Source organism: Harpia harpyja, chromosome 4 (genome assembly GCF_026419915.1).
Source record: "Harpia harpyja isolate bHarHar1 chromosome 4, bHarHar1 primary haplotype, whole genome shotgun sequence".
In the NCBI taxonomy this organism is placed as follows: Eukaryota; Metazoa; Chordata; class Aves; order Accipitriformes; family Accipitridae; genus Harpia; species Harpia harpyja.
Genome location: NC_068943.1, coordinates 47,932,256 through 47,958,933, shown reverse-complemented (window position 1 = coordinate 47,958,933; position 26,678 = coordinate 47,932,256). Strand labels below are relative to the sequence as shown.

Genomic DNA, 26,678 nt, shown 5'->3' with positions numbered 1-26,678 from the left:
TGAAGTGTGGGGATAATGGCGTTTCTTCACAACTGCAGGCCCTGCAGAAGCAGCTGTTTCCTCGTGTGTGTGCACAATACTCTGGTTTCAGTGCAGCCAGTAGGTGTTTGCGTTAATGCTGCAATAATAATTACGATTTTGAACAGGGGAGGAAAGGTTCAGGCCGGCTTAGGTTTTTAAAGCCGGGAGCCCAAGTGGTGGACAGATGAAGCGGCTGTGCACAGGCTGTCCTGTGTCATAGCCGGTGGTACAGCTCGCCAGCAGTGCATGAACCTGGGTGCTGGCACAGGTTTGCACCGATGTCCCTGCCCGGGCCTGCACCCAGAGGCGTGGTGGTTACAGTGCCTGTGGGAGGTCTGCCCTCGCCTGCTCTTGCACAGGACCAGTTTGAAGGGCAGGTGGAACGGGCGGTTGCTCACCCAGCAAAAAGTTCAGAGCAGAGTGTGTGGGGGGGGGGGGAACCAACCCATGGTGAGAATTCTCCAGAGTATGAGTGTATGAAACGTGAAGGAACCACAGCAAGGTCTGCCTCCTGTTCAGACTGGGGAATTGCTGGTGAGAAGGCACTGGGCTGCTTGGGGTTGTTTTTTTTTTTTTTTGCTTTTAAACATTGTAACAGCAGGTAAAGGTTTTGGCCCAGAAGATGCTGCTGCCAGCCCTGTCACCCCAGGCAAAGCAAGCCCTAGGGAGGACTGCGGTTGCGGCTGGGGCAGGTCTGGCACCTGTGGCGGTGTGTGGTGGGGTTCGGGGGAAGGCTGGGTCGGGGGAAGGCTGCCCGCAGAAACGCGAGGCCAGGAGCAGGCTGCGCCCGCAGCTGGAGCCCCCGCGCGTTCCCGGGGGCGGCCCACGCCCGCTGCGCCCGTTCCACCACTGAGCCGCGCGACGGCGGCCCGGGGGAGGCCGGGCAAGCTGCGGGCGCACGGGACCGCCGGAGGGCGGGGTGTCTCGGGGCGCGGCGGGGCAGCCCGGGGACGGGCGGCTCCGGCTCTCCGCCCCCTCTCCGCCCAGGAAGCCGCCCCGGACGCCGGCGGCGGGGAGGGGGCCGGGGGCCGGCCGGGAAGTTTCGGCCCCCGCCGGCCCCATCCATCCTCTCCTCTCCTCTTCCATCCCATCCCCTCCCATCCCCGTCCCGCCTGGCCGCGCCCGCTGCCAGCGCCGCGCAGGGGCGGTGGGTCGGCCGGCCGGCGCGCAGGCGGCGGGCGGCGGCGGCGGGGGGGCGGGCAGGGGCGGCGCTGCGGCGCCCCGGCTGGGCTCGGCGCGGCGCGGAGGAGCGGAGCGGCCGCGATGGGCGCCTCGGCGGCGGCGGCGGCGGCGGCGGAGCGGCGGCGGCGGCGGCGGGGGGAGCTGCTGCGGGGGCAGCTGGGCGCCCTGGCCGCCCTGGCCCTGCTGCTGGCCGGCTGCGCGGCCGGGCGCGGCGGTGAGTCTGCGCCGGGGCCGGGGGCCGCTCGGAGGGGCGGCAGGCAGCGCGCGGGGCCGCGGCGGCGGGTGGGGTCACCTGCGCGGCGTGGGGGGCGAGCCCTCCGTGGGCGCCGGGGACGGGGAGGCGCAGCCCGCGGGGGCTGGGGTGAGCCGGGTCCCGTCCCCCGTCGTCGTCGTCCCCGCGCCCCGGGGGTCCGAACCGGAGCCCTCCCCGGGCCGGGGCGGTGTGCGCTGGGGGACGGCGGCGGCCCCCGGGAGACGAGAGAAAGTTTGCGGGAGAGAGCTGCGGCGGGGCCGGGGCCCTTGGCTGCGTGGGGCCGCGGCCGGGCAGCGCCGGCGGAGCGGGATCCCTCCTGGCTCCCGCGGGAGAGGTCCCGGCGCTCGGGTGCTGCCGCCGGTACCTGCCCGCGGCCGTGGGCGCTCGATGCCGGTGGGGCAGGGGCAACCGCGCTCCCGCTGCGCGGGGGGGGGGGGGGGGGGGGGGTCGTCGGGGCAGTTTGAACGGGCTCCCGTGTGCCATTCCGAGAGGAAAAGGGTTTTGGAAGAGTGACGCTCGATCTTGGGTGTTGAGTGGCCGTCTCCTGCTTCGTTTTGCAACCAGCTGTACAAAGAGGGTGATAGCAAGCAATTTATGTTTTGCATTGCAAATATGTGAGTGTAAGCAGAATTTACGGAAGGCTTATTTTCCTTTAAGTGAAGGAGAGCGTACTCCTCCGTGACTTGAATTTGCTTTTTAAATAAACAGATGCGTCTTAAGGGTTTCGCGGTGTCCAGCATGAAGTAAGGAATGCTCTGATGTTTAGGAAAGAGCACAAACACCAGCTAAGACTTGAACACAGTTTTTCTTATGGAGCATAACAATGCTTGGATGGGTTTCTAAGATTTGGGACTTTAATGCTCTTAAATTAATCCAGTTTTCTTTCTTTTATACATGCATTCTAAAAGTTATGCTTGTTTTTCATGAACATGGTGATTGCTTCTGAGAAGTAAGGCCAGGAAAGACAGACGTGAGCATCGTTGTAAGTAAACAGGGGTGTATGCATGTACATATTTAAGTCTACCCACACAGTGTAAGCGGATGTGTGACACTAATACCAGTTCTCCTTTTACGTAAACTCCAAAGACTGCCAGTGAGAAGGTGCTTCCTCTGGCGTACTCTGTTTCTCGTGCCGGTGGGGCCAGACCTGTGCTCTCTTCCCACTTTCTGTCAGTGGGAAACCGAGCTGTCTCCAGCCTGTTCTCCAGCAGAGCAGACGGGCTGCTCGCCGCTTGCCTACGCCACATGATAAATTGTAGATTACGTGGCAAAGGCAAATTTCAGACCTATTTTAAACAGGGCACGGAGTGCACTTTTCTCTCTGAAGGGCAGTGTGGATTCCCATCCCGTGTTTTGCTCCCCTTGATACACGGTTTTCCTGCTGATGTGGAAGGGAGCTCCATCCACTGAGTAAAGGAGGCGCAGGCTGTAAAGGTCGGTGCCGCAGGTGAATTTGTCAGTGCTTTGCTGGGATTGCCCAAAGTGTTCCCCAGCCGTCACTGCTAACTTTTGTCAGGGCTCTCACCGTTTTGCTTCAGTTTGGGAGAGTATCTCACGCTGTGTTCAGAGTTAGCTTAAAATTAATCCGGGAGATGAGAAATAGCATTTGGTGCGATAGTCATGGCACCCTGTGTGTATTCTGCTGCGCAGAGCCAGGAGTGACAATGAGAAGAATCGTTTCACAGGTGGAAATTTTCCACAGCGCCCACTGCATCTACCACCTCTTCATGGGACCTAAGTGACCGAGCTCTCTTGGGAACCTCGCTTACAGCCAACAGCCTCATGCTCTCTGGAGTTTGCATTTGTGTCATGATTAGGTAGGAGGTGGGAGGATGCATTTTGATTTAGTGACTTAAATATTTTTCCCATGTAAAAATGTGTGGTTTAAGATCAAATGCAAACTTTTGACTAGACTGCAGTGCTTTTATATCAAATGGCATCTCCCTTCCCACTCCCCTGGCAGCAGGCGGCAGCCTTACCCTGTGCTCCCAGGGTAGTTTTCACTAGCAAGGTGGTGTGTGGTATTCGGAGCATACGCAGTGTACGTGGCTGACGCGCAGCTTGCTCGCATCCTTGATGCCAGAGAGACTGATGGTTGGCATAACGCTGGGCATAGGTTTCACTGCATTGGGGTGCAGTGGAGACGCTGGAGTGATCGCTGCTCCTGTAGAGCCTTTGCATCGAGGTGCGATCCAGCCCAGCAACCCTAGGCTTGAATCACCTTGTTAGATGATATGTTCTCGCTTTTAATGCTGCTGTCTTTCTTAGTCAGTCCCCTTCCCCTCAGCCACCGTCTCTGCCACAGCCTGTATCCAGAGGAGCACGGCTTTTTGAGTCACGGGTGACCTCTGTTTGCAGAGGGGTGCAAGGCGCCAAAGCCTCGTTCAGGAAGCGTGTGTACTTGTATCTACCTGTGAGAAATAGGCTAGAGCTCTTCCTGAAGAGGCAGGTAACAACAGCGTTTTAATTGATAAACTGTCTGTAGTGTGTGACTCTAGAGGATAGGGCACAGGATCTGGGTTTCTGTTCTGGTGGCTCCCACTGCTTTTGTGGGTGACTTAAATCTCTCCATGTCTCACTTGGCTGGGTCTCTAAGATGAGGCCTCCTTTTCAAGTTGCTTTGAGATATCCTAACGCTAAATGACGTGTAATAACAAAGTGTTAAAATATTATAGTGTTTATATGAAGGTCATTCCAAAGATCTTTATATTCTACAAATTAAGAAGAAATCTAAGTTCACAAAGTTCGTCCGGGCATTGAACGTACAGCTGGGGTGCCTCTTTCTCTCTTCCAGGCAGTGTAAGTCCATGATTATGCTCTGACATCAAGGAAGTCACACTGGTAAATAAGAGGTGTAACGGAGATCAAACGCAGCCCTGCAGACCCAAAATACAGCTGCCAGCCACTGGTCTGCCATATGCTTTTTGGGCTGCTGAAGGGGACTGGAGGTGAAGGAAAGTTATAGAAACTTCTCATTAACTTGAACAGTATGAGTTGCTTCCAAAACTCTACCTGACTCTGCCATCCTTGCAGAAAGAGCCAAACAAAGCATGACGTTTTCTCCCTGCTCCCCCCCCACATTAGTCTGACTCAAATTCTCTCTTGTAAAGAGAGGGAGGAGTGGAGCAGAGAGACTCCTTTATTATAAAAGACCATCTTCCAAACTGTGATGATTCAGGTTTTTCAGGGGAGGCTTCCGAGTCAGGCCTTTTACCAGTTTGCTGTCATGGACAGAAAAAATAACATGGGCTTCAGTCAGTAAGATTTTTCTTTTCTTCTTTCTGTGTGCCTGTGTTTTTGGCAGGATGGTAAGGAAAAGCTGGGTCTGATTCTGCAGCCCTTACTCATGGGGATGGGCACATCCAAGCAAATGGAGTTGCCTGCGTGATTCAAGCGTGGAAGATTCGGGTTGCTTTTAAGTCTTGTTTTGACTTGACGGGAGTGAAGTATTCAGAATGGTGGAGCAGGGCCTGCCAGGTGCATTTTAACTAGCTCTGAGACTTAGTCCAAATCCAAAGCTCGGGCTGTTTTTACAGGACTGATAGGTGCTTGGTCCTTCTTGTGGGCTGTGGGGGGTTGAGAGCATCCACGTCACAATAACACACAGAAAGCATCTAAGCAATCCTGGGTGGCATGATGAGAGATGGGAAGCAAAGATCCCAGCGTGTCTGCCTTCTACCCCTGCGCTAGTTGGAGGAGCTCACAAGACTGGAATGAACCACATAGGCTATTTCCTCCTGACCGCTTTGTCACAGGCCCTGCCTCAAAGGCCTTTTCTTTACAGATCTCCTTACTGCCAAAATAGCGTTGAAGAACCTTGGTGTGACAGATCCTGGTCCTCTAGCTGGGAATTAAGTGAAAACTCCCTGATTTCGTTTGAATGTTTTGGTTTGTGCAAACCAAGAAACCCAAACCGAGCTTTAGAGGTCATGCAATGAAAGCACAAAGGCAGTTGTTTTCCTCACCTCTTCAGTGAAGCGTAATGCTAGCTTCAGTGAGAGTAATCCTAGCCCAGATGTAATGCTGTAATCGTTGGACCCCTGGATATGGGAATTTACCCTCATAAACTAGGGAGAGGCATCAGGCCAGAGCGTGGTATGTGACCTCTTTGGCAGGGAGCTTGTTTGGCCTTGCAGGAAATGACTTGTTCATTTATTTAGTACTTGTTCAAGGTCCTGCACCAACAGCCGACAGAGAGTGAGGTCTTCTGTTGAGCAGCTTACAGCTCAGGGAGCAGCAGGGATGAGGCATGCGGCTGTGCTTGGAAGGAGCATGGGGGAACGTGCTTAAAGATGTGCTTAACTTTCAGCATCTGCTTATTGACAGAGCAGGGCTTGTACACCTGGCTGTGAATTTGTGCTTGCTGCGGGGTCTCCCTGAAGAACCGCCTTAGAAGCGTCCAAATCTCCATACCTGCCAGTGTTTGGAGTCCACTTAATTAAAATGGTCTGGAAGTGCCAGGCTGGTCAGCTTGCCAAAGTTGGGTGTCTGAGGTAAACTTTGGCACGCCACCTAAAATCACAGGACCTTGGTCCTCAGGATGTGGATGTGGGATGCTTGGGAGTTCCAGCTTTGGCAGGGCAGGAAGGCAGAAGGTTGCTGGCCTTCCCAGCTGTTCATAAACAGAGCGAACGCAGGGCTGTGAGATGGCGAATAGTAGAAAAACTCAACAGCTGTTATTTCTTTAGCGCCCATTAAGGGAAGGTAGGGTTGTGGCTCCACATCTGCCTGTGCTGATCTAACTGTAAATGCTCAGTCCTGCCCTGTCTGCTGCTTGTGGCTGGTCCTGCCCTCATTGCCTCCTTTTGCATGGGCTCTGGCATTTTGGTGGCCCTTAGCTGAGTCTTTTCAGCAAGCTAACCCAGCAGAAAACTAGCCCAGGATAAATAAAGGAAGTTTTCTGCCAAATTAGCACACTAAAATGACTTGGTGAGGGGTCTTAACAAGCCATGGCTGAACAGAGAGCCCTTGGTCAGAATAACAGAGCTTATGGTAAGGTGGGCATGGTTTGTTGGTTTTGTCTAAGCCCTTTTTTAGTAGTTCCCACTTGCTGCTAATCTTAAATGGTCCTTAACGTTGAGAAGGCTGTCTGGTCACGCTGTCCATTTTTGGTCAAAGATTCTCAAAAGGAAAGGCTCAGTTCAACCTGCCGTATCTTCATATGGCAGGTACTCACGTCTGTAGCCTTTTGGGAGTGAGACTATGAAAACAAATCTGTCCCGGGATGGGAGAGGGTCATTCAGGAGATCAGCAGCCAGCCCTGCAACTGGAAGGCTCCTCTCACCCCTGGAGCTGACCCTGCTTCAAAGTGTTAGTCTGCCCCAGGGCATTTTTCTCTGTTTTGTCTCTGTTGTTCTCTTTAAATTGATGGCAACTCTATGGTAGCTAGAAAAATAATTTTTTTTTTTTTTTTGTTCTGGTTTCTGTGGCTGTGGAGTGGTTTAAGTTACCCTTTCTAGCTTTCCTGTCCACAAGGAAGCATAGAAAATTCAGTTTTCATAGAGCTTTCCCTAAGACAAGACTTGAAGAAAAGAGCCAGGTCTCATGAAACCTGTCACTGAAAACTTTGGAGTTTTGTTTTTTCAAATGAAAACCACATGGGGTTCATGGAGCATAGAGCCTGAGGGATGCATCTTGTTACTGCCGTTACTTAGAAGCCAGTGCAACTTCTTCAGGTGATTTCTGCAAAAATGCAGGTTTCTTCCGCAGGCACAGTGATTGTATGTGCGCTGCAGTGGGAGCTGCACCTTGCTGTCACAGACTCTGCTTTGCCACCTGTTCTGAGGCACACTGCTTTTTCCAGCCAGCAACCGGGCAGTTGAGTTGCAGTGGTGCATTTTTGGAAAAAAAAAAAAAGGGGGGGGGGGCGGCAGCGTTTGCTTTTTCCAGCCTTGTCTTCCATGCCCTCCTCTAGACCCGTCTTTAAGCATGGGATTTTCAAAAGCTTTGTTCTGCTCTATTTTACCTTTAATATCACCCCAAGTCAAGTCAAACCAATGCCAAGAGCCGTTGGTAACCTCATCCTAATTTTTTTCTGCTGCTGTGGCTTTATGGGAAGGAGCAGTGGGCATGCCCAGGTGTGGGCAGGATGTTTATAGTGCTGCCACTGTAATCACCATGTCCTGTAGACATGCTCCCAGAAGAGTAATGTTACACAGTGAGTAAATCTTTGTGGCTGGTCTCTAGCAAAGCTGCATAACTCGCAGCATCAAAGGGAAATCCTGTGAAAATGAAAGCGGTAAATGTGTGTAATTTGCAGCTCATGAATGGATTCTTGGCTGACCCTAAAGGGATGAAGGTGTTTTACCTCTGCCTCTCCGTGGAATTGTTGCTGGACTGTCAGACTCTCCTCCAGCTCTGAACAGCCTGTCCTTGGGTTATTTGCTGCCAAGGGCATCCTGACTCGGCGTTTGCAGTTAGCTACTTGAAACCCCTAAGGGGCAGTTCCACCTCCCTTTATCTTGTCTCCCGGCAAAGTTTACGTTATCTTTTCTTGCATCGTCTTCCACAGGTCAAGTCTCCGCAGCAGTTGGAAAAGTGCCTGTTCAGGCAAGAATTACATCTGATTTTGTCAGCTTGGAAATTGATAGTGATGGAGCTGCCTTCATATGGGGATGGCCATGGGATGACCCACTGTACCTGGGGATTTTGGAGGGTGTTGAGGCCTCCATCGCTTTGGCAATGGGGCCAACTACACCAAAGGAGCATGTGTACCTCTGTAAGACATTAAATACATGCAGTCAATGCATTCGTACCATAGCATGGCTGGATTCCATCTTAACACTCAGATTTAAAAATAAAATGGGTGCAATCTCTAGATGCTAAGCTTTTCTTTAGGAGCAGGCTGAGAAAACTCTGGAAATGAGGGGATTTCTCAGTGTGTTTCATTGTTGGGGGGTAAGGAAGGACAAGGAAGGAAAGGGAGCAGGATGGGATGTTGCATCCAGCAGCAAGGGCTGGTGAATAGAAGCCCAGCGTAACTGGAGACAACCCCAGGCTGGATTAAAAGCAGAAGCTTGACATGGACTGAAGATGTTTAAGCTAAATTTTTTGGCAGTATCCCTGAGACTAGGAGCACTGCACCAAGGGCTCCAGGGAGAAGTCCTGGGTCTTGTTCTTCTGAAAAAGGGGAGGCGGTGAAGAGGAGTCCAGATGTGGTGTCCAGGGAGAAGGCTGTGTGGGACAGTACTTGCTGGGACTTTGCCTTTTATGGACTTTTTTGGCTGACAGGGACTGCTGAAGAGGTGGGATTGAATGTCATCTGCCTACAAGCCTTGCCTGTGGGAAGCAGATGGTCCCCAAATCCTGCCTGGGACCTGGAAACTGCCCGCAGGCCCAGAGGAGAGGGGAGCAGGAGCGTGCCTCCTGTGGTACCTCCTGCCCCACGCTGTCCTCTCACCCAGCTCTGCAGGCTGCCTTTGGCAGGCCAGGTCGTGGATGCTGTGTCAGTGGATGTGAGCGTGTGTGTAGAGAAGGGGATATACCTTTCATCAAGGAAAAACACTCTTATGCACAAGGGAGTGTCAAAACTCGTTTGGAGGTACAGATTTCGTTGTTTTGAAACATTCCTTTGCCGAGCTGTGAGCCGAGCAGCTGTGCTACGTGGCTGAGATTCAGAGTCTGGTCTGACCTTTCTATACCTCCAGTAGTGTGTGCGCTGCTTTGGCCAACAGCCATGTTTGTGTGTCCATAGGCAGTTAGGCCATGATCCAGGGGGTGAGTGCTGAACTCGCACCGTGTGAAGTACTGCAGTTGACTTCAGTGGGCTCATGTGTGTATAAGGTTAACCAGATCCTTCCTCACTCAAGCCGTTCCTCGGTCCATGGCCTTTTTGGAGGAAATGAGGCAAGTAAGCATGTCCTCAAATTATAAAGTAGGGAAACTGAGATATGAGAGGAGTTTGTGGGACTTTCCTGGCACAGGAATAACAGAACCCCAGATGGAGTGCAGATCTGCAGATGGATTTATGCATCGGTCCACAGCATATTGACATGTCCTTACAGATCAACCCTGGGAAGTCTCCTGTGGCCCCATGGTGGTGGAGGGATAAAAGTGTGCAGGCAGGGCGTTCTCTGCAAGTGCAGTATATCCCATCTGTTGCAGTGGTGGAAGAGGAGAAAGACATGTTTGGATAGTGCTGAGCGTGCTCTTCTAAAGAAAACTTTGGTATGCCAAGGCTTGTCCTCAGTGTTCGCTCCTGCAGCAGGCATCACCTATCAAATAAGAACTGCAAACAAATTTTAATAGCTCAATTAGGAAAGAGCCTGCTAAAGTCCAGGAAAAGAATCTTTTTGATATGGAAGCCAAAACCATGCTAACTGAACTACAAACAACTGAAGGGTCTGCTATTAAAATAATTCTCACTCAGAGATAGACACAGCTGTTTTTTTTCCCTAAGATGGCCAGAACATCCTGTAACATAAAGCAGGAGGAGAAACAAGCCTTACATGGACATTGCTTTCTCCTCTGAGAAGATCTGCCTTCCAATTCCAAGTGCACCTCTTCGTGATAGTTGATTTGTATTTTGTTGCCAGCTCACAGGGAGAATGGGACAGAAAGTAACTCTTTTAAATGAACGTTGCAGGCACTGAGACAGTGCAAGTGTTCATTTTAGGGGAAACAAGAATATAAGTCATGTCAATTGACGTTACGTGCAATGACGTGTACTAAAAGGCTCATAGCATTTGCCTTCTGTTGTTAAAAAAGATTAGGTATGTATGATGTGCAACTCCACAGGGTGGTGGCAAGTAGGAAAGAGCTGTTAAATGCCTCGCTTTCGTGCTCAGTAAGTGCTGAGCAGTACAGGAGCTGGTCAGGGTTCTGGCCATGATCCTACCTGACATATATGTTCTGCTCCCTTCTCTGTGGAAGGGTGCCATGGTGCTGCTGCAGGGCTCGGCAGAGAGGATGCTGTAGAGCCCTGCGGACAACAGCCTTACTGAACTGCACAGCAAGAACAGATCTCATTGATGGGGTGGCATAAAGTCCTCTCAAGGATGTAGGCTGCAGGACAGCTGGGTGGACTAGTTAGTCCCTTGGCGTAACCAACGTATGATACCATGGTTAAGATCTTTTGACTGAGCACAGGTTTTGCGTCTCGGGTCTAGGTGAACAGAGACCATCCTGCCACAACACTGAGTGTACTGGCTAGTGCTGGGGTGAAAACTGAGCTAAAAAGACCCTTGTCCCAAAGACCTTCCTTCCAGCCCAGTGAACTGTCATATATAGCCTGCTTGTTCACGATACGCATGTTCAAGAGATTACATCGGTTGCGCTCATGGCAATGTGTTGTTTGCTGTGGACTCCTCCTCAGAAAACAGTATTGTTGGAGGGGAGGGAGAAGGAGAAGAGGCGATACTTAAAAAATCCCCTAAGTTAATTTTACTGCTGACAAAGTAAAATAAATTATGAGTTTCATGTTCTTTGGATTTATTCTTGCACTAAATCAGAGGAGACAACAAGTCAAGCTTGTTCAGGAGTGGAGAAGTTTTCCAAGAACGTAACTGAGTAATGTAAAAGCCTCTTGAGATGAAAAACAAAGAGAGGTTGCAGGAGTACTGTCTTGGTGTTGCTCGCTGCTGGGAGGCAGTCGGTATGTTTCAGGGGGAAGGCCTATGGACCTGGGAGACCTCAGGAGCCATCCTCATATGGACCATAGCTGGCGTTACACCTCCCGCTGGGGTTAGGCCTGCAGAGACAGAGCTGATGCTGTGTCTGGGGTGAGGGAGACCTGTAAGAGGACTTATTCGAGAGATACTTTCCTAAAGATTTATCCTGGGAATGAGTGGCTGTATGCCTGACTGGTGATGTGCCTGAGTGCTGCCTTCCAGGGTGTCCATGCCACACGCAGGACTGAATTGTGGGCAGCCCATGGCCTGGTGGTGTCCCCTGAAGCAACACGACCTCCTGGTTTCCCTTCCTCTTTCAGATTTCAGCCTGGAGAAGAGAAGGCTCCGGGGAGACCTTATCGCAGCCTTCTAGTACCTAAAGTGGACCTACAGGAAGGCTGGGGAGGGACTTTTTACAAGGGCACGTAGTGATAGGACAAGGGGTACTGGCTTTAAACTGAAAGAGGGTAGATTTAGATTAGATGTAAGGGAGAAGTTCTTCCCTGTGAGGGTGGTGAGGCACTGGAACAGGTTGCCCAGAGAAATTGTGGATGCCCCTATGCTGGAAAGTGTTCCAGGCCAGGTTGGGTGGGGTTGGGAGCAACCTGGTCTAGTGGAAGGTGTCCCTGCCCATGGCAGGGGGGTTGGAACTACGTGATCTTTAAGGTCCTTTCCAACCCAAACCATTCTATGGTTGCCTGGGCATCGGGTGTTTGGTCAGATAAAATACATTTCTTGTGGGTCGCAGCGCCCCAGGCCGGTTGGTGCCAAGTGAGACCAAGGCAGAGCCACAAGGCACGTGCTGCTGCGCCCAAAGGGACGGGAGCCGCACCATGGGCCCAGGCTGCTGTGGGGAGGACAGCGGAGGTCAGGCTGGACTGCAGGCACAGATCAGGAGCTGGTGTGGTGGGGGTGAGCCGGGCCAGGGACAGCCCAGCGGTGGGGAGGGCAGGTCTGAGGGTCACACTGGTGCACGTTACCCATGGAGGTAAATCAACCTGAATGTGGGAAACCTTGCCCTGGTTCTGCTATGGAAGAAAGTCATTCACAGACACAGTAGTTTCTTGCTAGGATGGATCTTGATGAAGGAATCGGTCCTTTTTCGTCTTTCTTTAGATCCTGTCTAGAGTTTTCCAGTCTTAAGAGCTTCCTGTGATGAAAAGCACGAGATCTGGTGACTCACAAGCCCCTCCTGAAATCCAGCCTTCCTGCGGGGGGGGTATCAGGTGTTCCGCTTCTTGTGATGAAGAAGCACTCTGACATGCTGCTGGTGATGAAAGCAAGTTGAGAGAGAAATTTGAGAAGATTTTGGAAAGATAATGAAACTTAAAAGGAGAATAATGAAAAAAAGGTATTGGTCACCACCCATTACTGTATGCTAAAGTTAAAATCCCTAGGGATTTTGCATCAGCTAATGCATAACAGACTGTAAAATGAAACAACAGCATTGGTGGTTTTGTTCTTAAAGCCTTGATCATAAGGCTAGTTTTTAAAAGATAACAAAGGCTTTTTGTTTCATTTTAGTGAAAAATATGTATTTTTCAAGGGAAGCACCAGTTCTGTTAATCCCACTATCTGTCACTTACGTGCACATTTCCAAAGCGTCTCACAAGCAGGGCTGCCTGCCGTTTGGCAGGGCTATTTGGATAGGGAGGCTGAGGACCTGAGGACTGTAGGACTGGAGTCTCAAATTGTTTAAATTGACTTTGGTGGCACGGTGCCAGCTGACACCAGCTGAGAATCTGGACAGAACAACTTGTCCAAGGTCACCTCACAGGCTAATAGCAGAGCATGAATTAAACCTGGGTCTGTAGAGTCTCACTTCAGGGTAAATAAAGAATGCATGCCGCTTCTTGGAGGGTCCTGCTGTTCTTAAAGTCTTACAAAGAAATGACAGGGTCAAACGCTTGATTCTGGTATGATATGGAGTACTACCCTTTTGTGCCAGGATCTCTGGTTAAAAATAGAAACTTTTTTTTTCCCCCCCTATAGTATTATTTATTTCGTTAAAATACTTTGGAAAGTTCCAGTTCGGGGTTTTACTAGAAAGATACCCTTCCTCTGTGTGAGTGAGGGACTGAGTTGAGCTGGGCCAGGCTCATTTCTCAGAGGAGAAAGGCTGAGGTGCTGCTGTGCTGCTCGTGAGGGGTACCTGTTTGGGCTTGTGCGTCTGCCTTTGTGCCTGTCTTTCTCAGCAGGTAGGGAAACGTTCCCCAGGTGGAAAGACTATAGTGAGCAGTTTGGACAGGGAGTGCATTCACATCATCTGCTTGTAGGGACAGGCTGCCTTTTCAGTGATCTGCAAAGGAGTCTTTACAAACTTCAGTCAAGGCTTAGTACAGAAACCCCCCTGTGAAATGTTTCAGAAGGTTCATACGCTAATGCCACCCTGACAGTACATTTAAGGGCCAGTCTAAAATCCGTCGAAGCCAGTGATAGTTTTCTCTATTGATTTCAAGGGTGACAAAGCTCCTACTCTTTGAGTTCTCGCTTGGTTTTGCAAAGTTTTCATTAAATTCTTTTCAAGGATAGGCATGACGTGTTTCGTAGACCACTATCTTCCTTGTACTGTTTTCTCCATGGGGGGAAAGGGAAAGATCAGAAAAGACAGGGCTGTTCTAGCTTTGGCCATCTGGAGTTACTCCTTAAGGTCTGTTTGGTCAGGCTTGCATCAGTGGTTTACAAACATAGAATCATAGAATGGTTTTGGTTGGAAGGGACCTTTAAAGATCATCTAGTCCAACCGCCCCGCCATGGGCAGGGACATCTGCAACTAGATCAGGTTGCTCAGAGCCCTGTCCAACCTGACCTTGAATGTTTCCAGCAATGGGGCATCTACCACCTCTCTGGGCAGCCTGTGCCAGTGTTTCACCACCCTCGTAAAAAATGTCTTCCTTATATCTAGTCTAAATCTACCCTCTTTAATTTCAAACCATTACCCCTTGTCCTATTGCAATAGAATGCGGTATGTGTTTGCAATGTGTTTGCAGCACACCTGTGCACTATCGCACCGTTTCCCTCTCCCTCCCTTGCTCAGAGGCTGTTTATGTGAAGCAGATGTTTACAGGTCCATGCTGGACTTGTACCACTCTTAGATCCCTTACAGCATTTGACTTGTGATGCCCGCTGTGCCCCTGAGGCAGAGCAGAGAGACCCTGTTCCCAGCTCAGGCACTGCACTCCCTGGGGAATTGGGAAAGTGCTCTATTGAGTTGTGTGCCTTGGTTCAAGAGCTGACCCCGTGCTCAGCATCAGAGAAGTGTGTTTGACCAGAAGACAAACTCCTCGGAAGTGTGAGATTTCCCAGTGTGGATGCTAAACATATGAGTTAGTTCTGGTAAGCCAGTGAAGTTGCATAAAATACAAGTATTAATGATGACTGTATTTTTTTCCTGTATGTTACCAGGGCTCTTCAGAAAAGAACTGAAACTAGTGTTTCCAGAATTACAGAGCGTGTTTCCTGCACAAGCAGAAATGTGTAGGGAATTTACAAGGTGCTTCCTCATTGTGTCTAGAGATTCTTTTCTTCTTTTCCCTTCCACCCCCCCCCCTTGAAGAGTTTTTCCAATAACCGTCATGTTGGTATGGATGTGGGAGAGAGACTAGGAGGACTGCATTAAAATGCAGGGTCTGGCAGCAGAGATGCACAAGGCTGAATAGCCTGGTTCTTGCTGGAGGGAGTCCTACAGCTAATTTCCTCATGTGGGACTGTGAAAAGCGACCCTAATGGTACGAAGCAGAATCAAACAAGCAGGACACTAGCTGTGTTCTCCCTGCCCTGTTACATGGCTGTTACAGTGCATGCATCCTCCCCAGGGGCAGCTGAGAGCTGGCACCCATGTCCTAAGATGAGCTTGGGCTTTATAGCCAAATTTGTCTGCAGGAATGAAGGACTAGCTCTCAGCTGGAGGAGGAAAGGACGAGGGGCAACCTGAGATAGCTCAGTGGTGACACCTGTTGACTGGGAAAATGGCTGTGCTGGTGATCTGAGGTTAGGAGGACCGTGGGAGGGAGGCAGGCAAGAAAAACCAAGGTATTTTGCTGTGATAAGCCTTGGCTTGTATCATCAGTGTGAAAGAAAATAGAGGAGGCAGCGTCTAGTGGTGCAGTTTTATTAGAAGAACCTGTCGTGGGAGGGAAGCTGCAGCAAGACATGTCTTACTTCCTCTAGACAGACAAAGCTGGCAATTTTACTGTGGCTGATTAAAAGGTGCATGTCTCCAGTTCTGTGATTCCTATGGCTGGTGGGCTTTGTCCCTCTCTTTCCTGATTACCAGATTTATTTCTAGATATGTTTACTTACTTCTAATATATATAAGTAAGAGGTGTCCTGGGGCGTCTATATATATTTGTCTGTAATTAAGGTAGGATTAATTGCTTAAAATTGTTTTTAAGGGCCTGTTATGAGATCAGCAGATAGGAGCATGGGATAAAATGCATAATGAATACATTATGTTATAAATAATGCACACAGCCAGTGCACAGGCATCCCTGAAAGGTAATAGCTCTTTCAATATTTAATTAAGTGGGTACCATAGGGAAAACACTCTATGTCACTAAGGTAATTTTCAACCTGGCTTAGCAACACATAGATCAGTCTGAATGAGGACAGAAACCTGCATGCAGCTGGGACCCTTGGTAGGCACAGTTCACGGTAATCATAGGGAAATGTTTGTTGGCTGGAGAAGTGGTGAGAAGGGATAATGTTGAGGGTTGATAGAGAGGAGATGCTGATAGCGCCTGGAGGATTTGTTAGAACTAGTGCTTTGCTCCTTTTCTTAAGACAGAGTTGCTGATCTGGCAGCATAGGAAGCCTTGTGCTTCTGTCCGCTTTGTAGAAGAACCAGGCTTTCCAGGAGGACACCTTATGGATGTTCTCTCCTGCTCTTGGAGCCCATTTGTCTGTGGCTAGCTTGTCGTGACAGCTCCAGACCAGATCCAGTTGCTGGCCAGTGGCAGAGAACAGGGTTGAGTGAAGGACCATGAGCACCCTGAAACATCTAAAACTCTGTGTGTGGGGTGCAAGCCTTCTCAGCCTTTCTTGAGCTCCTCGTTGTGATTTTTTTCTCTGGCTCTTGCTATCTGGTGTTAATTTTAGCCCCACGCACTGGGGACGAAAGCAGTGCATTAGTGCAGGCAATTCAGTTTTGTAGGGAAGAAGGCACAGCATCAGTTATAAGGCCAGCAGCTGCCCTTCAGCACGTTCTTATCTGTGATAAAAGTTGAGTCGCATGGGTTTTCTGAACGGATACAGAAAAAGGGGAAGTATTGCCCATCCGCAAGGCCTAAATTCACACCTGTGTCTCTAACTGCTCATTTCACATTTCCCGTCTCTTCCACGCTCTCATTTCCTTATGTTTTATCCCCTGTTCTTATACTAGCTCCACTGCAATTTTACCCATGCCAGTGTAGCAGGTAGTTAAATGAGATGCCTCGGTACAAGGCCTGGGAGGTTTGTGAGGGTTGCAAAAGTCCAGCCTGCCCTCCTGCGTATCTCTCCAGGTCTCTCAGTGGGGTTTCCTTGTCTGGCTATTGGTGAGTTTTCCTGAATTTCACAGCACGCAAAGAGTGCTTTTAGGGAGCAAATCCAGCATCAGTATCGTACAGTGGAGTTAAATATCAGAGCTGATGTATTCTCTGGGGCTGAGACCCTGTCTCCATGTTGCAAAGTGACTAGCATGTTTCCAGCCCTATGGAAGCAGTAAATAATAACGATTAAACAAATAACAATTACAGATTTATGTAGTGTTGTTGCAGGGAGAAACAAGGGGAAAAGAGTTGTACAGCAAAGGGAAGGGAGAAATACTCTTTTTAACTTGAAAAGCATGTTTGTATTGAAATTGGACACAAAAGCTCCCTTTTCCCTTTTGCTTGTTTATTTTTCGCAAGATCCATTTTTTTCTTATCTTTTGTGGAGAAAAGCATGAAAAAAACCACCTCTGCTGCTTTTTTGTGATGGCTCCCCTATCATCAGAGCATTCTGGTGTTTAGATACCAGCCTGGAAGCCAGGGCTTATGACAGTCGTCTTTTTCTTTTTTCTTTCTTTCCTGAAAGGGACAGCTTATTTTTAGTGCTTGCAACACCCAGCTCACTGGAGGGACACAGCAGGCCTGTTCCATCCATCATCCGCAGGAGGGTCACGTTCACTGAGGGAACAGGATCTGCTCCTGCTCTTTGTGCGTTTCTCTGATCTGTTCCATTTCTGGCCGTTTGTTCCTTCTCTGCAGCCCCCCGTGAGCTGAGGCAGCCCAAGGGCCGTGTCCTTCCAGGCAGCCAGCTCCAGGCTTCCAGCTTCTTCAGCCTTGCTGCTGCGGTGCAGAGGCTGAAGGAGCGACTCTCGGCCTGGTTGTGCATGGGTAGCAGAGGCTCTTGTGGGAGCTGGCACAGAGGTGTGGGAGGGAGGTGGGGGAGTCGGTTCTGCACAAATTCTGCCCTTCCTCATCTGAGGGAATCACCTTGCTGTGCCGTGGGTGGATTTACCCCCTTGGGACTTGTATCCTGAGTTGTTTGTTGTCTGTTCAGGTAGCGGCGATTGCCAGAGGAGCTCCTCGTTCCTTGGATGCAGCAGAGAAAGGGCACATCTTTCCGGGCTGCCCAGCCGCCGTGGGCGCAGAGACTGAGCCACCCCATCCCTCTCCGCAGGGAGCTCATCCCTGGAGCCTGGGAACCCGTGCTGCCCGCGGCACTGACAGTGCTGGCTGGGGCTTGGGTGCGTTCGGCCATGGACCCTGCAGAGACTGCTGCCCTCCCCAACCTTCTCGGGAGACGCCGCTTGCAGATGCAGGGTCCTTTCTGCTGGAGTTCCCCTCCAGCCTTGGCCCGCTGCCTGTCCCTCTGATCTTTGGGTGGGCGAAGCAGGTGCAAACAGCAGGCCCTCGGCTTGCAGGGTGAATTCAATACATTCAATGCTGATTGTGCAGGCAGAGCTGCAAGGGTGACACTTTTAATATATTTTAGAATTTAACTGGGAAAAAGTAATGGTTTCTTTTTTTTCGGGGGATGGGGGTGGGAGAGCGCTGCTATGTTTCTTTTCCCAGCATGTCTTTATGATATTTTCAGACTCAATTTAATTCTGCAGAATTATATTTAGCTAAAAGTGTAAAAGAGGGCAAACCAAACCAAAATAAAATACTTTATTCCAGGTTGACTAAAACATTTCATCTGACCCAAAACCATCTTTCCTTCTCCCATGTCAGCTCAGAATTAGGAGAGAAATACATAAATGTGGGGGAAGGAGCAGTGAATGTTCAGCTCCTGAACAAAAAACCTGCAATCAAACCCCAAGTATTTGCCGCTATCACATGGGTTTGGAATACAACTAATTTTTCACTGCTTTTTAAAAGGTAAATATCTCCTCCAGAGAATTACACTCTTACTGCAACACATTACCCAAGCCTTCCAAGAAACAAGGTTCTGTTTGATAACAGTGAGGATCTCAATTGCTGCTTTTTCAGTCCTGCAAGGTCTCCATTTCCAGGTTCAAGCAGGCATAGCATCTTGGAATTGTATAAAAAGTGGCACTGTTACTGATGGAAAATCAATTTTAGGTTATTTTTAATTAACTGTTGCTAATTTTTTCCTTGCTGTCTACCATGAAGAAAGAAAATCGCGATGTGTGAATTTGATACAGTAGCTTGGGATGATTGGGTGACTTGCGGTGTGACCAGCTGTTACACACTCTTTGTGCTGCAATTCTTGCCCTTTGTTTCTTTTCTGCTCTGAAGTCAGAGGGACCTTTTCTGTTGGTTTCAGTGCTCCATCCAAAACCAATGTTTTGGACAGTGGCTTGGGGAGATTTTGAACAGCGCTTTTGGATTGCCAGGAGCAGGGAGCCTTGGTAAATTGAGTTGAGGATGTTGCTGACACAAGAAGGGAGCTCAGAGAGAGTTTTGGTGAAATGCAGAAACAAGAAAGAGCAGGGAGTCAGAATGCACTTTGGGATTGCCCAGCGTCCCTTGCAGGGAGTGGGGCAAGGAGTGTGGCTGAGAGGGGATGCTTGGGAAGGAGTTTGGATCAGGGAGAGGAGCTGCCCTGAGGACGTGTTAGGGAGGGGGAATTTATTGCCCATCTTCCCTTTACACCTCTGAAAACTTCCTCTCTATTTATTAGGGGGGGAAAGAGTGCTGGCATCTACAGCAGGGTAATGCAAAGGATGCTGCTTTATCTACCCCTGAAATTCACCTCTACAACAGCCACCGAAGCAGTGGAAGGCAAAAGCAGAGTTTGCTGGCCAGTATTAGGAGATTGTCCCATTTTTGGAGTGTCACAGGGCAGAAGAAACGGGCAACAGCTCTGTCGGGAAAGAGGTACTGTGCCAGGGCGCAGTGGAAATCACGCCTGGCAGTCAGCAGCTGCCGAGCAGCAGAGATAGTATCAACAGTGTCCAGACCTTCCATTTGTAACAGGTGAAATGTTAATGAAATGAGAGTGCCAGCAGAAGAGTTAAGATAACCCTGAGAAATGAAAGTAGAGAATCAGGCTAAAAATACTGAGTGCTGTTGTATAGATCAGTGGGAAACTGTCACCTTGAGTATTGTGTGGTTTAAGCAGAGGTACAGAGGAAGGTCCAAGGAAAAACTATGAAAATTATTAGAGGCATGAAAAGGTTATTGTTAAGAAGAAAAACAGTGTTTAGTTTAGAGAGGAACTGAATCACAGGAGGCATGATAGGGAGACTTAAGAAGTGGTATTTTTTTACCAGGTGCTAAACTGTTCCTTTTGCACTTATGTGCCAAGCCAGAACGGAATGGTCGGTTTAATGGTCAAGCTGATATGAATAATAAAGAAAACATAAATTTCTGCACAAACAGGCAATGAACAATCAATGAAGTCTGGAATAATCGCATACCCAATGACAGTTTTTGGCACAAGACAGCGAACAGGAAATTGTATCCTCAGTTAACTAAGCCGAAAACCGACACTGTTCAGGATGGTGAAGAAGTGCATGCAGAAATCCATGGATTCTTGTGGAGTCTGCATACTACTTAAAAGATGAGTTATACTTTATGGTTGGTCTGAGGCAGAGGTGTTTTACTGACCTGGAGAACTAGTAGACCTAAAAAGAGGTAGCTTTTTAATGGTTAGGTTTTAAAAAACCCCTCCTGTTTATTTGTAAATTAAAAACCTGTATCAAAATGCCTGTTTTATAAGAATATAAAATGTCACAGAGCTCATAAATTTAGAGAAAAAACAGTCTTCTTCCATACTTTCTTGTTAATGAAAGAGACTTTTTCAGCTAATTTCTCCTCTGCTTTCCTTGAGGAAAAAATGCCATTGCTTTTGGCTTTATTTATAACTTTTGGGGAAGTGAAAGGACAGGTAAATGGGAACACAGGCGGTCTGTATAAATAGTTACTTAAAATCAGTTTTGGGGAGACTTCTCAATTTTTGAAGCAAGTGAAAAAGGAGAAGCGTGCTCAAGGTTAAAGCATCCTCTTGGTGGCTAGCTGAGCTGCTGGTACTCCACCACGTTTGGTAATCTGGGCGGCGGGGGCTCCAGGGCTGACACAGTACCTAACGCACTGCCAGCGTGTCGCTCCTTCACCTTCTCGTGCAGCGAGCCTGGGTGCACGAGCTGCAGCAGTGATGAGGGATGCTGCTGCTTAGGGGGAAGAAAAAGGAAACTGCTTTATTGCCATTTAACTGGTGAGGATGAGAGAAGGCCTGAGTCCCTTAACAGAAAAACTCTTAGATTGCATCACGCAGCACCTAGATTTCAGTCTGTCCTTCTGATTACAGCAATGCCTTCCTAAGCCATGCTGCGTATGCTGTGGTGCATTTAGTTACTGCATTTCCCTCCTGCTAAGAATCGTACAAAGGTGTAGGGAGAAACAGGTCTTGTGCAGAGCTGAAGCAGGTGGAGGATGGAATTGGTGACAGAGACAGCAAGCATCTGGTTAAGGTCACAGCAAGTTTGTGGCAGAGTGGGAATTAAACTTCAGTCTCTTAAATCATTACCTCATGCTCTGGCTCCAGGCTCCAGTTTGTGTGTGGCTTACCTTTGCTTTGCCCAGCCTGGCAGGGGAGCTTTCATGGTATTTCTCTTTAAGTGCTGCAGTGAGCAGTGGAAGATTTCATCTCTTGCAGAGATACTTTTCCATCCCCTGAGCTTTGCTGTGTAAAGCACCGCAGGTAACATCAGAGCTGCAGGTGCTGCCCAGCACCCCTGCCCACCAGTAGACACACATGGAGTGCCACAAGCACCTATGGGTGCCAGCCACAAGCACTGGGTGCTCTGGGCAGAGGGCGTTTGCACGTTGCTTCTTGTTCCCAGGTGCCTCTGCAGAGGTCAGTGGAGTGACACCAGCCTCTGGCTGGGTGGGACCATCACCTGAAGTGACTGAAAGCGTCATGAGCAATCACTGCTCTGAGTGGGTTTCTACGAAGTGCTGCCTGACCTTAAAGTTTCTTTGCCTTCAGGGTGGGAGCAGAGGAAGACTCAAGCAGAATGCATGTGGAAATTTCACTTTCAGATGGTAGGTAGCTTTTCAGAGTTAAAATAAGCCCAAAGTCACATTTTTTTACTGTTGTTCATGTTGTGCTGTGAGAGCTGTAGAGCTGTCGTTGGACCTTCAGAGTGTGCTCTGTCTTCCCAATTGGCAGCCAGGCAGTGTTCGGAGCACCGCTCCCAGCTGTTGCTCATGAGTGCCTGTGATGGCTGGGAGGGACAGAAGCTTCTTGGGGCCCTCAGTGGGCTTGTGTGCTCTTTGCTGGAAGAGAGCTGATGAGCCTCGAAGTGCACGGGAGCCATGTCTGGCTCGGTGAGGAGGACCGGGAGCCGAGATGGTAGGCGCACGGGAGCGCGGAGGGTGTGTTGTTCTCAGATGCGTACCTGGTTTTCTGCCTTGCTCCTCTGAGGGTGCATATGAGGGAAGAGGGGCACGGAGGCAGTATTTTATGATACCGTGTGGTGTGTTTGAGGTAGGGACAGGTTTCTGGGCTCAGAGAGTCAGCCTCTCTGATATCTCTGAAGGGGTCTTCAAACTGGCAGAGAGGAGGATCGGTTTAGACAAAGACTATCTGTGTGATCACTACTTGTGGGAGAACAGGAAAACTTGTAGTTCATCCCTCCAGGCCTGTGATCATCCTCTAAGACCAGGCTGGATCTTTAATCAAGGTTGCATTTACTTCTGTAGCAGAGGGTGAGAAGCATTTGGGATATAATTGTGTCTGGGAGTTTTGTGGGGGCTGCTTTTTTTTTTTTTTTTTTTTTTTTCTCCTGCTGGTGGTCATATAGGAAATAGTGGTTACTGGGGGGGTGACTGTGGTGAGATTTTAGACCCTGTTTCTGCTCCTTTTTGGCTGTGTGCAGGAGCTTAGATTCAGGTGTTGCTGCCTTGCCTGTTAGCAGAAAGGTGAAGCTGGGGGGGGGGGGGGTGGGGTGGTGTCTCCCCTGGAGCTCCTCAGCCCTGCCTCAACAAATAATGAGGGCAGAGGAAGCCAGGGAGTGACTTCACAGGGGAGTGACAGATGCTTTGCCTGGGTGGAGGACAACTGGTTACTGGTCTCTGCTCTGGGTAGAACTTAATGACCTCTCCCAGAGGAGCAGCTTCCATGGGAAAATCTTCCCTGGCGGGTGGAGCCCGTCTTGGGCAATGGGGAGAGCTGCAGGCAGCATGCCTGCCCCACATTACCTGGGGAGGGGTTGAACCTGCCTCTCCCCTGTCCTTGCTGCATCTTCTGCTCGTGGGGCCACGTGGCACCAGTGCTACTGTCGTCTTGTTGTTGTTGTTGGGGAGTGTGTTTCGGTTTGTTTTTGTGTGGCTGGCGCTTGAGTCACTGTGCAGTGATAAAACTGAAAAATCAGAAGTGCTTCGTTTGACCAAAATTGTTTTTTCTGCCCTCCTTTACACAATTTCCATGGAAGCGGGAGAAGGCTCAGGGATGGGGGTAGAAGACAGCAGAGGGCTGTTACTGGTGGATGGGAGTTTGTATGGAGGGGTGGTTGGAAAGCAGGCTGTGGGAGGGGTGTGAAGGGGAGGAGGAGGAGGCGGAGGCAGCTCAGCTGGGAAGGTCTGGGAGCTGTGCTGTGCACCAGTACCAGCTGGTCAGCGAGGTAAGAAGTGCTGGTAGGCTGCAGAGTCAGTTCCCTGGAGAAGGTGTGGGGCATCTAGGGTGAATGTAGTCACAAGGGTCTGGCTGAGCTTAATGGCTGCTGGCTTAATGGAGCAAGTCTTGAGAAATGAGTTACAAGAGCTGGGGCAAGAGAAATCCTGCAACCTCATCTGCCAGGGCCACTGGCCTTTTTCCATGGGGATTTGCAAAAGTGGTGAGGAGAGGAGGTCTGTGGGCACAGGGCCAGGTGCTGCTCAGCAGCAGGGAATCCATCTGGTCTTTCTGTCCAGCTGTGTCTCCTGTTGTGTGTCCTGCCTCATGTCCTGGTGCTCTGACAAGTCATGCTCACCATTAAAATACTTCTGTAGTGCCTGGTTGCTCCAGGACCCTCAGGTCACCTCTCTCATTACTGTTTGCAGGGCTGTGGGGTCTCTTCCTTAGCTGCTGCCTTTATCTTGATGGCAGATCTTGGGGCTGGGCAGTGTGCAGAGGCAGAGGCTGGGCGTTGTGGGAGTGGAGAGCTGCTGGTCCCTGGTTCTGCCGCTCCTCCCGCAGTGCAGCTTGCTGGTTTGCCTGTGGACTTCCTCGAGCAAGCTGCTCCTCTGCTTTGCATCTTCTCCTGCTCTGCCATCTAATTAGGTTTGGAGGCCTTTGGTGCAGGGACCCTCTCCTGTTCATTAAGTGCCTGTAACTTGGCTCTGGCCTCTGTGCCCTACTCATGTTATACAAGTACTAACGATGGTGGTGGATCGCCAATGCATTTCCCCAACCCTTCTGCACCTTTCCATGTCGGTCGGTATGTGTGGAAATACAGCTTTGAAATCAGATGTAAGGAACAGGCTGCTCTTCAAAGCCAGGTGTAGGGTTTCTGTTTCATTTTTTTGTTTTGTTTTGGTGGGTTTTTTTTCTTCCCTCCTGAGGATGCTCTATTTATGGTCTTTGCTGCTGCTGATTTTGAAAGGAAAGCATCTCCCAAATCAGCCTACAAAGAAAGATAATCCATTTATGAAATGCTTATGCAATCCAGAGCTCTGCTTATGCTGTGACAGTCTGCGGCAGATCTGATTGCGCTAGGAGAAGCCCACGTACAGGGGCTGACTGGAGGCTTACCTGCAGGTCTGGGGGGGCGGTGGGACAGAGATGGGGAAGGGCAGCTCTGGAGTGATGCTGCAGTTAATTTAGTTGAGTCTTGCTCTGTCAAGAGGATTTGCCTGGTCTGTCTTGAGGTAACCATGCCACTGCTCCCCACCTCTGTTGCTGGCTTAACATGGGAGCTTGTGCTTGGTTGTTCCAGCTTTTTTCTTCCCCAGAAATATTTCTCTGTTGTATTCACTGTAGGAAAATTTCAGGGAGAGGGAGATAATTCAGCTAGTTAAAAGGGGTGTGTGTGAAACCAACCCTCCAAAACCACCACCATCAAAACAATAGATAAAAGGGGCAGACAAGAGAGGAAGGAGGGCAAGCATATTTCAGAAAAGCTTTGCTGGTTTTGGCGTCAGCCAGCAGGATCTAGCAGTTTGCATAGAAAGTAGTTTATTGTCAGCGAGAGCCGAGGATACCTGCCAGCTCTGTGAAGCCATTAGCAGCAATGCATTATGCTTGTGAAAGGCCGTGGTGACAGATCTGTCCCTTTGGCTGGGCCAGCCCCTGGCCTGTCAGCTCTTCACCACTCCAGCTTGCGGCTCATGAGCACCTCTCATCTTCATTGCGTTTCTGCGCTTCAGCATTATTGGGCCAAATCCTCCGCTGCCATAAATCAGTTTCTGCACTGAAGTTCAAGGAGTTAACCCAGTTTCGCCCAGATGGACGTCATGCCTGGGTATTTTTTAATCCCCCCCCACATTAATGTAAAGTTGTCTTGTCCACTGACTCAACCCCATCTTGGATGAGAAGGGCTGTGATACACTCGTGTTGAGTTACCGCTGTACACCAGCCTGATCCAGGAGAGCTTTCCATAGCCTTTCCTTAGCAAACCTCAAGACCCTGATTTATCCACTCATCTTCCTCTTAACTTTTTTTTGTAATTTTCCACTAATCATGGGTAACAGATATTTTTGGAGGCTTGGTTGAAAGGACCTGGTCACTTCATGGCCAGGTTCATGAAATGACCTTCTGATCTCAATGATGGGGACATGGGGGGTGTTTGGTTTTTAATCAGCAGCCTGGAGAGAAAGATGCTAATAAGTCTCTCTCCCTTATGTGGTGGCATACACTTAGAGGATATGCTGTATGTATGCATTAAAGACTTGGCCTCATGGTTAGCGTGAGCTTGCTGTGTTTGCTAGTTGTGCCCTTGGACAGTGCAGCGGGTAGGGCAGGGGCTGCTTGCATACAGTGCTGTGCAGAGTGGTGTCCCCTCCTGTCTAGAGCCACTCGGTGCTACTGGACCAGAAATAATGAACAATCCTAATGAAGGGGGCAATTGCGCTCACTTTTATCACAATAAAAAGATTAAAAAGGGTTTTCTTCATCTGTGTAGGTGTGTGTATCCCACCTTTCAGAGGCGAGTTTGGGTGGTCTTGTCTCATTCAGTTGTCTAAGGTGTGTTGGCTAGCTGTGCAAAGGCTGCCCCACGCTGTCCGTCCCACAGGAGCTCTACACCAGGTTGCTTTGTCCCTGCTAGAAACTGGATGTCCGCACTGAGGTCCTGCCCTGTTTCCCGCTCGTTGGGGTTCCTGTGCCTTGATGCTGAAAATAAATACACTTCTCTGAGATCAGTGTGCAACTGGGGAGCATCAGGGTGTCGTATAGCATTATAAATTAGTATTCTTCATGCTGAAAAGTGCAGATAGGATGCGTTTAGCTGTGTTTCTACAGTGCTATAAGTTGTAAACTCCAGCCAGGGCCATCTGTAATAGTGTAAGAAGCTCTTGATTTCCCACATGGCGATCTGGGTCACACACAGAGCGTTTTCAGAATTTCTGAGCAATTTGATCAGTTCTTCTTTCCACTCTATTTCACTTTCATGATCATAAGTAGAACGGATCAGCAATCTTGCTAGAGAGCCTATTCTCACCAGACCGCCACCCCAACTTGGCAGGGACAGGAGCTCCCAGCAAACACACACTAATGTGCTCCCTGTCTTATTTAAAGAGACATGGCTAGTGAAAATGCACCGTCTGCATTGTCTTATTTGTATTATGAAATGCAGTACAGGCACAAAGACGGGGAAAAATGACTCGTATACTTATTGTCCATGGGAATATCTCTGGGAGGAAGCACAAATAAAGCTCTCCAGAACCTGGGTTCTGAGTCTGTAATGTAAAACTGGTGCTGGGTAATTGGAGTTGTGGAAAATACCTTGTGGTGATGTTCAGTGCTTAAAAAAATAATTCACCCACTTTGAAATGTGGTATGGTACAGAACTTTAGAAAAACTCTTCATTGTAGCAAAGTTTTTAAAGATGTCACAGAATTATTATAAAGCCAGCAGCTAAAACATTAATAAGAAAAATGTCTAATCTATATACTGGCCAGAACAAAATGACAGTGTAGCTAATGCAAGATGTTTAGTAGTCTTTACCTCTGCCGAGAAAATGAAAAAAATGTCTTTGACGTGTT

General features: G+C 49.4%; 1 protein-coding gene across 3 annotated transcripts in view; it reads left to right on the top strand.

Annotated features, from left to right (window-relative positions):
- The window catches only part of SLC24A3 (solute carrier family 24 member 3), a 186,766-nt gene that overhangs the window by 3,387 nt on the left and 156,701 nt on the right, over nt 1-26,678 (top strand). For 2 of the 3 annotated variants that reach the window (XM_052783852.1, XM_052783851.1), the window contains exon 1: nt 1,279-1,417. The exons of the other annotated variant lie outside the window; for it this stretch is intronic. In XM_052783852.1, the coding sequence (XP_052639812.1) occupies nt 1,285-1,417 (133 nt within the window). In that variant the 5' untranslated portion in view covers nt 1,279-1,284. Of the gene's footprint in view, nt 1-1,278; nt 1,418-26,678 lie in introns of those variants that run through there. 3 annotated transcript variants of the gene reach the window in all.